Source organism: Hermetia illucens, chromosome 5, assembly GCF_905115235.1.
Source record: "Hermetia illucens chromosome 5, iHerIll2.2.curated.20191125, whole genome shotgun sequence".
Lineage (NCBI taxonomy): Eukaryota > Metazoa > Arthropoda > Insecta > Diptera > Stratiomyidae > Hermetia > Hermetia illucens.
Window position 1 is genome coordinate 57046882 of NC_051853.1, and position 15354 is coordinate 57062235.

General features: G+C 42.3%; 1 protein-coding gene and 1 non-coding gene across 2 annotated transcripts; both read right to left on the reverse strand.

The window, feature by feature from the left end:
• Positions 1–12953: 12953 nt before the first annotated feature.
• Trnak-cuu lies at positions 12954–13026 on the reverse strand. Its single transcript has one exon. It is a non-coding gene; the product is annotated as a tRNA-Lys (tRNA).
• Positions 13027–13061: 35 nt separating this feature from the next.
• On the reverse strand, positions 13062–13630 carry LOC119657121 (dolichol-phosphate mannosyltransferase subunit 3). Its single transcript, XM_038063885.1, has 2 exons — positions 13350–13630; positions 13062–13284 (listed from the first exon to the last, which is right to left on the reverse strand). Exons 1-2 carry the CDS (start codon positions 13497–13499, stop codon positions 13150–13152), a joined length of 285 nt encoding a protein of 94 aa, XP_037919813.1. The 5' UTR covers positions 13500–13630; the 3' UTR covers positions 13062–13149.
• Between the last annotated feature and the right edge of the window lie 1724 nt (positions 13631–15354).

Genomic DNA, 15354 nt, shown 5'->3' on the forward strand with positions numbered 1-15354 from the left:
GGTGATCTGACAGTGAGACCTCGTCTAGCACTCGCCAGTGTGTAATCAACTCTAACAATTTTGGGATACAGATTGTTAGGTCAATTACTTCGCTTCTTCTTGGTCCCACGAACGTAGGGGCGCACCCCACGTTTGCAGTCATAAGACCAGCTGAAGTGATGAAATCAAATAGCCTCTTGGATTGCATTTGCTACTGCCCCAACAAATATGTTGAGCATTCGCATCGCAACCTATTAAGAGTTCGAGACCACTTGATTCTGCATACGCCACCAGATCCCTAAGTTCTTGCGTCGGTGGAGGATACAAAGAATCATAGGGTAAATAAGCGGAGGCAACTATGATGCTTTTCCTCTCGCCATTTATCTGGTATTGTATGATGACCGTAGCTAAGTCCTGGGAACAATATTGCCTCAGCATAGTTGCCTCTAACCGTCTTGACATCAGGACGCAAACTCTCGGTCTTATGGATCTTTCGTGCCCTACAGTTTCCTGATATGACTGAATTTCAGTCTATATAGGAAAAAGTGGAGCACCATATGGTGACTTCCCCTGAGCACATTCAGACTCTGTTGGTCCAGTTCGAATACCAAGTTGAAGCCCTCCACGTTTGTAGATTGGTCCTTCCTGGCATTCATGAACTTTACCCTCCAGTGCCCACAGTCCATGCCCGGGTTCTGTTCACCCAGCAAGCGGATGATGTCCCCTGCCTTCCTTCGAGGGCCCGGTAGCCAACATCCGACATGTTCTGTCCTGCGTAGCTCAGTGTTCACAATAGTGAACTTGGGCCAACCGCCGGAACTCAAAGTTGGGATTACCTGCTGGAGCCACTTTAATGCAGCCTCGTCAGCGCACTCCAAATGTAGAAGCCCATCACGAAAACCTTGATCGTTAAATCGTGGCTTCGTTCCAGGCTCCATCATTTTCTTCCACAGGCATTCCTGGAGGATGGTAAATTGTCCCTCTGACATTTTGCCATCCTTGGAGGAAACTCCCACGGCAGCAGTCAGAACAGAGGCCGCAGCTTGCGCATACGTCCTCTTCCTTCCCGCCTTCGTGTTCGTATTCCTGTGGGAGGGACCAGCTTCATTGAGATCTCTCTCGCTGATTTGATCACCTCCCGGCACACCGGTCCTAATCCCCGCGAGACGCGTGGATGAAAGCCCTGGTGCGGAGCACAATAAAGCGTCGGCCACAGCAGATGCGTTGGTCTTACGCTTCTTGCGCGCATTACCGCTGACTGAAGAGTCTGGTGCGTCCAGTGTGGATCTTACCGGGGTTTCCAGTTTATCCCCACCTTCCGCCGGAGATTCCGCTACCTTGCGTCCGATTTCTCTGGGCGTTACCGCGCCTAGTGGTACAGCCACGTCCATGTCCTCATTCCCAAAGTGCTTCATCTTCCTTCGCAGTGCTCTCTTCTGCCGTCGGCTTAGGGCCTTTCCAGGTTCACGGTGTTCGGACCGCTTGGATCCATTTCCACATACTGGCGTTGAACCAGTAGCGTCCACGTCACCAGCTTCCCGTTCTTCCGCTCTTCCCAGTAAGGATGGCGGAGAAGGTTCTGACAGGCAGGATTCAGCCTGTAGTCCCCCCTCCTTAGTGGCCGAAGTTCCCTTCTGCCGGGCCTTTCTCTTCCGCTTGCGGGTAGATTTGGGCTGTAGTGCCACGGACGGGCGGGCCGTAGTCGGATTTCCAGTTTCTCCCGATTTGAGAGTTTCCGTACTTTCCTTTCTGGCTAACTTCGCCGTAGGCACTAAATGCAAACTTTCCACTGAGTCGGAAAGCATGCCTTCTACAGATTGCTCTATTGGCAAATATGAACGTGGTGAGGCCTCCAAAATCCGCGCCTCGGTCGCGACATGATTGCTCATGGTCGCGGGTGGATTCGAAGTCTGTGACTTCTTACCACTTGGAGAGTTTATATCCATCGTTTCCATATTCATATTTTTGGACACCCTTAGTGTAGTAGTAAACTACTACAGGCTCCCCCACCACGACAAGGTGGTGTCCGAGGGGGAGCTTTACCCTCGCGGTTGGCCATGTTCAGCCCGGATGGTTATTCTGACCATTCTCTACACTAATTTCCATCACACCTCCTATTCAGAACCCACGACCATGGTTTGCTCCGGAATCAAAAGATTAAATACATGGTCTATATAAAACAAGGGCCTTCGTTCTTGTAAATAGCTATCGATAAGAGCAGCCAAATAACTGGAATATCAATTTTCGCCAAAGATTTCCGTATTAGGCTCCAATTGGTTGAATTCAAACCACTTCTCACTTCCAGGGTTAACGGCACCCAATATTTGCTATTAGTTTCCTTGTGAATTGGATATTCGGCGAAGCCAGTAACCAATTTGATGACATCAATGGTTTATCAGGCTTCATGGAACCCATACTGTCGATCTGAAAGGCCTTCTTGACTCTCAATAACCGGGACCAAAGTATTATAGATTACCCGCTCTAGCATTTGGCCCATAGTTCAGAGAATATATATGAAACTGCAAGCAAATGGCTCAACTAGAAGCTGTGAGGTGGGCTGCCCATTCATGCTCCAAATAACTCAGCGAATGTATCCGGTCTGAATTTCATCGTGAGCTTAACGGCCTTATTCTTTATGTCGTCCAGGCCTAGGACTGTTGTTTCCTGTTCTACTAATGATCTCCAACAGCTTGTCTCTCATTACCGCAAAAAATTTTTTTCTAGGAGAATAGCTCCCAGATAATTTTGAACAAGGAGATAGGACACGTGTTCTGTGGAAATGACCTTCCACTGAATCGTCCCATCCCGCCGGCTTCCGGTCAGCCTGGGTGTCAAGCTGGGTGGAGACTGGCCAGTTCACTATTCCACCAGTAGTAGTTCTTCTGCTAGGAAATATGCATCTCCTAGGCATGGACGCGTCATATGCTTTGGCGATGTCTTGCGTTATATGGAAAGCCCTTTCCGTGTGGCTGCCTGCCTTGGCAGGTTGGTCAAAACCCACTTCTATGAATATTTGCCAATCTAATGCTTTTGCTGGCCAGCTTGTTGTCTTTCTCGGCTCTAGATATGGTGTTTTTCAGTTCAACGATAATTGGCTGGTGATCGCTGCCGTAGTCCTCGCCAACGTGTCAAGACATACTAGACACCAGTGTGGGGCTGACAAAGCTTAGGTCTACGACTATGGCAAAACCCCATACATCCAACTGGCAAACGTCTCTAACAGATTTCGGCCCTTTACATTATTCCCTCTACTTCCCTTTTGAGAGCTCACAAGTTAAAATCATATTTGAACTCCTTCCTAGGATCAGACCGATCAATGTCGCTAGTACATGTCTTTACGAAGTGTCCAAACACAAGACATTTGAATTTCTTTTTTAATAAGATCTACTCTCTTAGACGGCAAACACCTTCTGCCTTCCCTTAACTAGTAGTTGCATTGTAGCCATTTGAGTAGTGAGCAGTGTAGATTTTTTCGGTGGATGTCCCTTCATTGGAATTCTTCCATTGTATACAGATCACAAGTTTTTGGAAAAGTACCGCGACATTCTCCACAAACGAATTTATAACTTGATTACAAAATCCCAATCTAGATTTTGTTCAGCTCAAATATGAGATCGCCTTTCTGGTTTTGCTGACACTTCCGCCACTCCTTCTTAGGACGGATAAAGCTTTGCCTTTTTTCTGTATCTTCGCATACGGTAAACTTCCTTTACTGGAGATTACAATTACCTCTGGGTAAATTCGCATCCTTGGTCTCCTCTTCCTGTGTAGAAGAAAACCTTATTAAAATCGTTTTACTATCTCTCTGTCCGTCCGTCCGTCACACGCATTTTTCTCGGAGATGGTTGTAGCGATTTACACCAAATTTGGTGGAAAGGTGATAACTGTGAACGCTCAGACATACAGTGAGTTACATAATTCTACATTGACTTTAAGAGGGGATTCCCATACATGCAAACGGGGGTGTAAAATTTTTTTTTCATCAAATATAGTCATGTTGGGTATCAAATGAAAGGTATCGATTAGTACTTTCCGAAGCCGAAATTAACTTTGACATTCGTTGGAAAGGTTGGGAGTGCGGGGGGCCGTGATAATTTCTTTAACAAAAACTACTCTAAAACAACTCAACCGAAAAATCTGGAAAAAATCAAGAGGCTGCTCCTATATGGTGCCTAGGCTCCGAAATACCCCCATGACGATATCTATTCAAATAAAGTTAATAATAGTGTATTACTATAATTTTTAGTAATTGGCTGCAAAACTACTTGGGGACCATGTATCCTCCCTTCTGATCTTTTAGTTGTTGGGCTTGTCAGAATGCCTTTTTTCCTTGATTCCAAGTGCATCCCCCACTTTGTCTTGCACTCTTTTATTTAGCCGTAGCTCGATGACCGTACGATTCGGTATTACTTGCGTATTTTCCTTAGGTTTTATTTCTTCCTCCTGCTATATTCTATTGGTACTCTATGGTGGCGGGCATGAAGAGGGGGCAGCAACCCTGTCGGCCAAAACAATTCCAAGCGGCCGAGGGAAACCTTCCCGTGATGATACCAGGAAACGCAATACTCAATTTGCTGGTCACAATGCAGTTGGCGGATGCTTCAGGGCTTAATTAAGGTTATCAGACCCAAGTCTGCGTAGAGATTCATTATGGCTTCGACCGGTATACGTATTTAAGAAAATATAGCTATATATATTTAATAATTTCTTGATAATTACAAATTAATTATTCTTGTTAGTCATTTCTTTTCTTGTTAAATTACAGTTATATTACATAATCAATAAATTTGATTATTCCTATTTCATCCTACGGCTGACGGAAGACTCCTCAATTTCTATTTTTTTTTTACGTCGCTCTGCCGCCTACTTATCGAGAGTGCTCTCCACTCCTGTGGCGAGTTGTAAAAAAATGTGTGGAGAGCGTCGGTGGCGTCATCTGACCACTCACATTCGCAACATTCCAAATAAATTTCGAACGCTGCGAATCCTGCCGCGCCACAATGGCACTATGGGGATAGCCTTCTGACAGATATTGTGAAAAATGTGAAAAAGTGATTTTCAGAAAAACGCTTTTGAAAAAAAAAATTGTTTGAAAAGCCCCCCTTCGCATAAGAAGACATTTATCACTCTTAATTACTAATGAAATATAGTTCAAACAAATCCAAATGCGCTCATAGAAATTACTATTTACATTGCGCTACAAAATTACGTAAGGACATAAAGCGACTACGTCCTGTGTTGCAGTCTATACATGATAATCGTTCGGTTCCAGACTCATTAAATCTAAAGGAACGCGAATCTCACTTTGAAATTTCTGCAGGATATTCTGGAATAGCGAAGCTAACGGCCTATGTAAGAAAAAAAGTCGATCCTGAAAGCCTCCTAATGTGGTTTCCCCTTAAAGTGAAGTGATTCGGAAGGATTCAGGCGACTAAATTTAACTGATCTTTTTGATTTCGAAGAAAAAATCTTCATTGAACTTTCTATATGGAATTTGATCATGTTGGCGTTTAACAACAATAGAAGTTTAGAAATTGATAGCACCTTCCAGGTAAAAGAATTTAAAGATGTTCAACCTGAAGGAAGACTGCGAAAATTAAGGGGAGAGATAAAAACAAGTTATAAAGCTATCTATTATGATAGGATTCTGCTATTAAAAACTAAACAACATTCAAAACGAGAATAGCTAATTGGAAATCCACATTGACACTCCCCCGGTGTATCAATCGCCTTGACTCACCTTCGATGCTGTATACGGTAATATAAGTAATGACCGAAACAATTATCCGCAGAATATTGAGCGGAATGCAAGTGTGTATGCATCACGAGCCATTACAGCAAAGTTTATACAATAAAACGTGCTTACTAGCATTATCGCGGATGCATGGGCCCGTCATTATAGTAAGCATTGAAAACCGCTACGGAGTGGAATCGGATAATAATAGGCAAAATTCAGTGTAAATGTGGGTATGGTGAAGGTATTGTGATGTGATGATGTCAGCTTCAAGATAGGTATATGACATACATACGTATATTCAACAAAACAAGTTTTTATTCTTATTCATCTAGAAAGTCACCATTTAACACTTTGAATTGCTAATTACTACATAGCACACCATTTTCTAATCTCCAGAGTCGTAATGGGACCAGTTGTCAATGGATCGCTGCCGTTCTTTGGAAATAATATACAGACTGCATTAATCAATGTTAAATTAGTTTGCAGACCCTCACCAGTAACATAAATATCTAACTCCGCAACTTTGAGTCATTAAATAGAATGGAATTTCACGCTCATTTAAACAACAAGATTAGTCTAGAAAGTGGCTTAAGGAATTTCCGTGAGCGTTAATTTCATTTCATCGGTTCTTATATAAGAATATTTCGGTGCATGATGTTCTCATTTGTAAGTTCGGAGCGTAAATGCACTTTAATGTGATACTGACATTCTGCATTCTGTTCTAATGATGTCTTAAAATGCAATTTTATCCTACTGTAACTTTGTTAATGATAGCACGACTTTCAAAAAACTTTCTTGTGTCAGGTGTTGCATGTCATGACTCACATTACTGGAAATTTTATACATTTACATAGGGTTAATGTAGTGTTATTAACTTTATTTGAACAAATATAGATATAGGGAATATTTTGAAGATGTCATATGTGGGCATAAACAGTCTCCAAAAATCGGCCTTTGATTGAAAAGTTCACTTTCTGGCACCCCACTCCCCTCTTTGAAACTAATGTCCGAACTGAGACCTACTTCGACATATACTAAATTAGGCCTTCCATTTGAGACGGCTATATTCGGAGAAGAGGAAACTTAATACTCCTCTTTGAATCGATGAGGAGCCCTCTTTTAACTCATCCTAAAATAATAGAATTCACTGCATGCGTGAGGGTTCATAATTCCAACATCCTCACCAAATTTTTTGTCAGTGGATAAACCGATTTCTGAGGATTTCTGACAGACAAACAGTCAATTTTGATAAGGTTTTGGTTTAATAGTGGCCGTTTCGGCCGCATCCAGAAATGGAACTTATAATTTAGAAATTGCGAGTGCGTCGACAAGCAAAGCGCAAAGAAACGATCACGATTGATAGGCTCAATCAATAACAAGAAGGCGGGAAACCAAAGTTTTCCTAGTAATTGTCATTTCCAGTAAAGGCAATTTGTCTATGAAAACATGCTAAAATGATTAAAGCTAACCCGGCCTGAAAGGTTTACGGAAGAATATCAGTAGGATCCGGAGAGCTCAGAAGGGGAATCTCATATTCAATCCGAAAAAGTTCGGGACAGGCAAAGTTGATGGTTTCCACAATCAAATGGAAGACTTGCTTGGGGAGAATGCTGCAATTTGTGTTATAGTGTTATGCCAGGTGGACACGCCTGCCACTTCCCGAAAATTCCACACCTTCAAAAAATATTTACCTTGATTCTGCATATTAACATCATCATCATTGTGCAAGTTGTTGGTTGGCGCGAAATTGTACGTCTGCGGGCAAGTTGAAGTTGCCGCAATCTGATCAAACAACCGGAACTTCTCCACAGACGAGCAATCTCAACTTGCCCACAAACGTGCAGTCTCCATTGACAACTAACCTGCACATATGTGGCTACTATTAAGCTGGGTCAACATGTTTGCTCCTTGCCGCAACTCAGGGGGAACCAAAGGCAGAGCTTCTTTAAAGATTCATTTAGAATTAATAGCAATTGATTTTCGCGCACGAACTTTTTGGACAATTTTTGTATTGATATAAGTCAGTTACTCAAGAGCAATAAAACGAATATTATATTGTACAAGTATATTATAGAAAACAAATAAGTTTCATTTTTAAAACAATAAAAATACTTTTGTATTCGTTTCCTGCTGGGAAACTCTAAACTCCCAGAAACGTGCGATGTGAGCTGCAACACGCTTACAACAGCAATGTACAATGAACATTCCACGTCGGCGTAGTTCGTTCCAAGTCGGCGAGGCTCGTTCACAAACTGTATTTCACATGCCGTCTTCATCCCGCACACACACACACACCCTTCGATTTCAGCCAAAAAACCGAAACTCCATCGGACCAGCAGCAAACGCTCACTACCAAGCCAAACACCCTGCGCACACGATTGCGTTACGACGGCTTTTAACATTTTATGTAAGAGAAGATAATCCAAATCGGTTCACTGTCTATCCGTCTGTCTGTAACACCTTTTGCCTCAGAAACGGCTGCTTCTATTGATGCGAAATTTGGTAGAAACGTAGGACCTGTAAATCCCATTGCATGCACTGAGTAACATAGTTCCACGCAGAGTTTACATGAGTGTCCCAATATATGCAAAAAGAGGTGTCACAGTTGTTTCACTGAGTATAGTCACGTGGGATATCAAATTAGAGGTCAGAATTAACACTTTTTGAAACCGTTGTTAGTTTTGACATTCGTTGCAAAGGGGAGCGTGCGGAGGTCCGGAAATGCTCAATTACTTCAAGGAATCATTTTCAGAAGTTACCCAACCCAAATATCTGGAAAGAAATATGGTGGTCCATGCACACGGTATCTAAGTCTCAAAATACTCTACATACCGATACTTTATTATTGCATATTTTCTAGAAATTGACTGGGAACCCCCTTCAACTTTATCCCAGAATCATTAACTAGCAATAATCTAGCGTATACTATAGAGCATAAGCCAAGCATAAGTGTGGTGGAAATCGCACTATTACTAAGGGAATTATAATGGGTCAAAGTTGCCACTTTTATGTAAATTTCTTGTATTCTAAGACTTTGAATGTTCATGTCTACTAAAGTAAATGGTTTGTCAAACTAAATTCATAATCATTACGAACTAGGTACAAATGGCAAAAATACCTACTTAAATGTGCTCATGTAAGCAATGCACAAAACTTTTCATTCCTGAAGCGTTTAACCTTCGGTTTCCCGACTTGTTTTAACTCTTTAATGTCATTATTACTTTTTAGCTCTATCTGGATTTCAATTTTGCCTAGGAGGAAAGAGTTTCTCTTGCTTTCTGCAAGGGTTTTATTTTATCCTGTTTCTTTGTTTTTCTTTGCATTGTATCCAGCAGACTGTACGCCCTTGTAAAAAAACAAAGCACATGCAACTCCGTTTACCTACTTTGTATTTCGTGTGACGGTGCCCGGATATCAATTTTGCTGTGTGTGGTTGTGTCTCAGTGAAAAAGCGAATTATTGCCTCCGCCAGCAGAGCCATTGCATTCATTGTTTTGTGGCGAAGCAACAAAATCATAATATCTTCTATTCAAAGTTCAAAGAAACAACGAATAGTTCCAAATGCCTTCATTTCGAGCAGACATTATCGAAAACCCGCATTAAAGGTAATTTTTGCTCAAGAGAGTAAACGTCCTTTTCCTTTTGGTGATTCTAACTTCACCTTCGCCTTTATAAACGCCATGCGAACATTCACTTCTTGAAAAAATTTATTTCTTGGGCAATATGGAGGACCAACTTGATCGACGTCAAACAATCAATACGGCAACGCAAATAGTAATCCTTAAACATCTGCAGCAACTACTCATAAACATCATGTACTGATCCGCTTGTCGAAAACTGCATTGGATTTCATGTCATGTGATTATTACAAAGTCTAAAAATACTGAATTTAACTCAGCAAATAAGTTAACGCAAGATGGATTGATTCTGTGCCGGTACAAAGATAAAGTTAAATGTGGCAGAAAAGAAACTTTAAGGCTGGCATCTTATAAAAACTCCATCCTGCTTACAAACGCACCGTGCCTCCTAAAAATCGCACTTCTTTCCTAAAAATTGAGAGTGCAGTATAAGATGAATATGGAGAAGGTAAACTATAAAGTGATTTCAAAAATTATATTTGGCTTTGACGGTTTCGATCGCAGGGCAGAGACGATCTCATCAGACGCTGCTTTAGCACCTCTACCCGGAGCAGCGTGACCGAAAGCGGCAACGGGTGGCATTTAGCTCGTTTTTATTGAATTCAAAGCCCGTCAAGGGTATGAATTATAACGACCGAAATCGTCTGGTTAGAACCTAAAATGGTTTAGGTTAATAAAATGGAAAATTTTCTGTTTAGGATGAAGTATCTGTCGTATCTTCAGAACTAAACCGAAACTGAGACCCATAAAAGAGAGAAAATAAGTTGCTTTCCAAGTAGTCTGATCCATTATCAAGGACTCCCTGTATCCTCAAAAAATGCACTTCGGCCTAGTTTAGGTCTGAACATACGACGGATTTCACTTCAACATAATTCGCAATCATGTCTCGTTTGCATTTATATATAAATGGAGCGATTACCACTTGTCGCTATTTTCGGTCACGCTGCTCCCAGGACAGAGGTGCGCCAGCGTCTAATGAGATCGCCTCTGCCCGGCGATTGAAACCATCAAAGCCAAATATAATTTTTGAAAGTACTGGGCGCTCGCCCACGAACAGAGTAGTCCGCGCACTTAAAAGAAGGAGTAAGTTGCTTCTCGAACAAGTGCGGCCTTCCATCAAATAGATGGTGGGCTCAGGACAGCTCATCCCAAACAAAAAATTTTTCATTTTATAAAGTGATATTTACATGCATGATTTTAATGCTGTGGAAAGAATTTAAAATTTTTATTATATATTGTGACTGACTTTAGTATTGAATTATAATTTATAGCTAAAGATAAAAAATAAACTTTATTTAAAAATGCGTTAAGTGAATAGTGTGAATACGTGATGTGAACCATTTCAAAATTATGTTTTAATTCATAAGCATTAAACCTATTATAAAATCGTAATAACGTTATGATTTTTTACAGACATAGCCGTCACTTTGTCGAATGATCAATCTAGGTCGAAAAAATGCAAGTCAGAAAAATCTAAAATTTTTAAGGGTCCGGAAGAGATTCGAGATCATTATCACCATCGATGATTTTTTTCAAATTTTTCTGATGGATAGTTTCTAAGAATGGCCCCTTAATTGAAATTACCCACTTAACTCCTCGCAACATAATGCTTTCCAGTGTATGGATAGGATTTCATAATATGTATGTCATCGTCATCATCGTTACACTACAGCCCGACGTCGGGCCCTGGCCGCCTGGATCGTTGTCCTCCAATTATGTCGGTCACATGACCGCGTCTTCTAATCTTGGACGCCAGGTTGTTGCTCGGCATCCGTATCTATTGTGCTCCCCCACCGTGCTCCCGGTTTTCCTCGTAGTCTCGCTCCGTCGACACGTTATAACTTTTTAGGCATACCACTGTTGCTCATTCGTTGGACATGGCGTGCCTACTGAAGGCGTTGTAGTTTAACGAATTTCGAGACTTCTAGCTCATCGTGCAGTTCATACAACTCATGGTTGTACCGGATGGGCCTTCCGTCACGGTCGCGAACTGTTCCGAAAATTCGGTGAAGGACTTCCTTACGAATGTGTTTCACAAATTTTCGGAGGCTTGGGTTAGGATCCAGCTTTCGCACCCGTAACATAGCACTGGTCGTATGATGGTTTTGCAAGCGGGGCTTCATTTTTCTGTGCACATGCTTTGATTTCATTATGGGAAGGACTGAGAAGAAAGTCTTATTCGCTAGCTGTATCCGTCGCTTGACCTCGTCAGTCTTATTCATGTCCTTTGGCAGACTGCTACCCAGATATATATGGTAAAGCCATCTATGAATTCGATGCTGAGGTCCCCTACGTTGATGATCGAATGAGCGGACGTTCTACTTCTTGATTGCATCATTATTTTCGTTTTGTCTTCATTGATGTGTAGTCCAACTTCTTTCTCAGCAATGTCAACAGCATGCAGAAGTTTCTCTGCGTCGGTCAGTTTTCGAGACATGATGTTGATATCATGTGCGCGCGCTAACAATTGTGTCGATTAACTGAATAGCATCCCGCTGGTGTTGGTATCCATTGCTCGTATAGCGTATTCTAGTGCTAGATTGAAGCACGCCGGCGCCAGTCCATCACCATGTTTCAAACCAATACATGTTCCAAAAGGATCAGTCAACCTGTTCTAGATCCTGACTTGTGAGATGGATTTAGACATAGTCATCTTAATCAGCCGTACTAGTTTAGCTGATTACCAAATTGCAGCATTATGTTGTACAATACTCCACGCATTTTTGCAGGATTAATTTGGCGTTAACAAGCTGGTCGATTGTGGAGCGACCCGGCCTGACACCGCCTTGGTACTCGCCAATGAGTTGTTCGGCGTATGGGCTTATTCTATTGTCCAGAATTTTCGTCAATATTTTATAGGACGATGGCGCTTTGTTTGATTTCAGTGATCGCGTGCCGAAATCAGCTTCTTTTGCTGCCGGAGGATGTGTAGTGGGGTCAGGATCACCAGCACTCCCATTGATTTAGGCTACTTGGGAGCACCAGGTGTCGAATTCAGAAGCTCTTCAATCTAGGACGCCCAGCGTTTGCTCTGATGGTTTGCCACTTTTGAAAGTTGTGTGAGAATTTATATCGCTCATTTCGCTACCAATCCAATCATGTTCAATTTGTAAATCTCGGCCTTGACGACCCCTACTTTGTTCAGGGAGCGTACATTCCAGGATCCGAAAAAAATAGTCCGTTAGATGTTTGCTTGTTGTTGCTTGTTTATCCGCCCAACCCGAGGCAAATGTTCCAGGTTTTTGCTTGACATGGAGTAGTTTTTAGATGGATGGGTTTTTGGGTTCATCGCAAACCCCTATCCAGGGGTGGTTCAAAACGTGCCAGAGTTCACACAACTATGTTGCACGTGTGGCTACATAATTCGAGACACTCTGCCCAGCGGAGACGCTTAGGTGTAACTCAACCATTCAGGCTACAGCTATCCCTGTCCCCACTTTTTCATAAACTTTATAGAAAGCCCATATTTTATCTCGGCATTGCTACTATTTGTGGAAAATAAAAACTAAAGCAATTTTCGTAAAGTAATCCCAACCAGACTGTGTACGAAGTCCTCCTCGATAATTTGAACTACTGTCGAAATTTAAAAAAAGTCAATTCGCCCAACGTGGGGCTCGAACCCACGACCCTGAGATTAAGAGTCTCATGCTCTACCGACTGAGCTAGCCGGGCACCTGTCACTCTATCTCAATAATATCAGTGAACAATTTTACAGTTACAAATAGAAATTTTTATTTCGACACAACGTAAACAAAATACATCACTCTCAATAGCTTATAGAACATTTGCCTAAAACTAATCCCTAAACTTGAATCCTTTCGATATCAAGTCTTCTCTCGCCTCTTTAATTTGCTTCTGCAGTTCCTGGGCAGCCTCCGTGCAGTCGCTCAAAGTGAATACTCGGTACAGGATGGTCACAAGAGAATGGACCTGCACAGAAAATTGGGACACTTTTAAATGAAACTATCAAAGAAATAATCAGAATCACTACATACCCCAAAAAGCGCCACCAAAACGAACGGCAACATGATTATCTGAAACATTCTTTCTGTCAGAAATTTGGATTGTATTACGCCGGAAACCACCGACAAGTAGGGCACTAGGAATAAACCAGCGTAAAGTAGCCACCTTTGAAGATTCGTCATGATGGTTAGGCGGAATCACAATTTCCCTTGCGTTTAGGATGTAGAAATATAGAAAAACACTGCGACCGAATTTATCTGAACTCTTCTCGGGTGATTTGTTATCTGCCACATCGAAATGTCAACCGGAGCTGTCATTGACAGCAATTTCGCGCAGCAAAGACATTGAACAGTGAGTGGAGGATCGAACCATCCAGGAGGATTCTGTAACAGAGGGTTCGGTTATTGCTTACTTGAATGAAATGATAAGAATATTCTGCGTCCATAAAAAAGGATATATAAGTATAAGGGAAAACATGGCACTTCCCTTCGAACTAGAAATTTCAGCTAAAGCAACATCGGAAAAATCGATATTCATGTTTCATGTTCAAATACTAGATGGCTCCGTTCTCAAAGGTAAAAGGGTGTTCCCCGTTTGAATTCAGGATTTGTCTTAAGCCTGACTGCTTCGTAGTACAGTGCAACTGGTTTATAATGGACTTCAAGGGATTCTTTATAGCCGAGTGTCCATTATGTCCGAATGTATAGAAACACAAATGAGGTTATAGTTTGAACAAAGTATATCTAACTTTAGATCATAAAAAGAAGAACCCAAGACGAAGATTTTGGAGAAAATTATATTCGTAGTGCCGAAAACACTTTGAACACAATTTTCAGCACAGAAGTCCGCCGAAACCCAGGGCATTCTAGTCTAATACTAGCGACAGGCCAACCTCCTAAGGGGAAAAAGGGAATACAAATAGTTCTGAAAAACGGAACTTAAAGCACCGAAGAGAGAAGCCACGGAGACAATGAAAAAGGTCAAAGCTGACCCCGACCTAAAAGATCTAGGTAGAAATATCAGCAAGATTCGAAGGACCCAAAAGGGTGACCTCAAGTTTGAGCTGAAAAAAACCAGCTTGGGGAAAACTGATGGCTTCCGAACTCAGGTCAAGAACTCACTTGGGGAGAATGTCACACTACGGACCCAAAAACATGAGGTCTATATACAGTGCAAGGATCTCGATGAAGTGACATCCAAAGGAGAAATTTGCACTGCCTTAATGAGACAGTTCAAGTTCCATTGTGAGTTTGGGGAAAGTCTATGGCAGTACTCAAACGGCCACATTGCGGTTACCAGTGGACGCAGCGCAGAAGTTATTGGCAACCGGGAAGGTTCGAATCGGATGGGTTGTTTGCCGTCTGAGAGAGCAAATTCCTCTAAAGAGGTGCTTCAAGTGTCTCGCGTTTGGTCATTTCGCGAAGGCAGGCACCAGCGGCATTGATCAGTCCGATCGATGCAGAAAGTGTGGGGAGAAAGCCCATATTGCCAAAGCGTGCAATAGGGATCCCAAATGCTTGTTATGCGAAGGAAGTGAGGGACGGGATTACCGGCATATTGCCGGAAGTGGTAAATCCCGGAATTTAAGAAGGCGCCAACTTCAATGAAAAAATGAGTTTTATTCAAATAAACCTCAATCATTGTAGGGTCGCTCAAGATTTACTCGAGCAGACCATCTACGAATCCGTGGTGGAAATTGCCATCATTAGCGAACCCTATAGAAACCGTCACGGTGGCGTATGGGTTACAGATTCGACTGGTGGAGCGGCAATATGGGCATGCGGTCGACAAGCCATACAAAGTACTGGGGGTCAGACATACAGCAGCTTGGTGTGGGCGAAAATAAACGGGGTATATGTGTACAGCTGTTACGCGCCACCAAGCCGGACACTGCCCGAATTCGAGGAAATGCTTGACAGTCTTATTCTCGACGCAAGGGGTTGTAGTCCAAGGGTGATTGCTGGTGACTTCAATGCTTGGGCCCGTGAGTGGGGTAGCAGAGAGACAAATGCAAGGGGCCGCAGCCTAATAGACGCT

Bases quoted from the DNA above. Each gene is read 5' to 3' on its own strand.
- LOC119657121 (XM_038063885.1), bottom strand. From the start codon at position 13,499: ATGACGAATCTTCAAAGGTGGCTACTTTACGCTGGTTTATTCCTAGTG. The intron at 13,285-13,349 runs GTATGTAGTGAT...TTTTCTGTGCAG, and splicing joins TTTTGGTGGCGCTTTTTGGG to GTCCATTCTCTTGTGACCAT.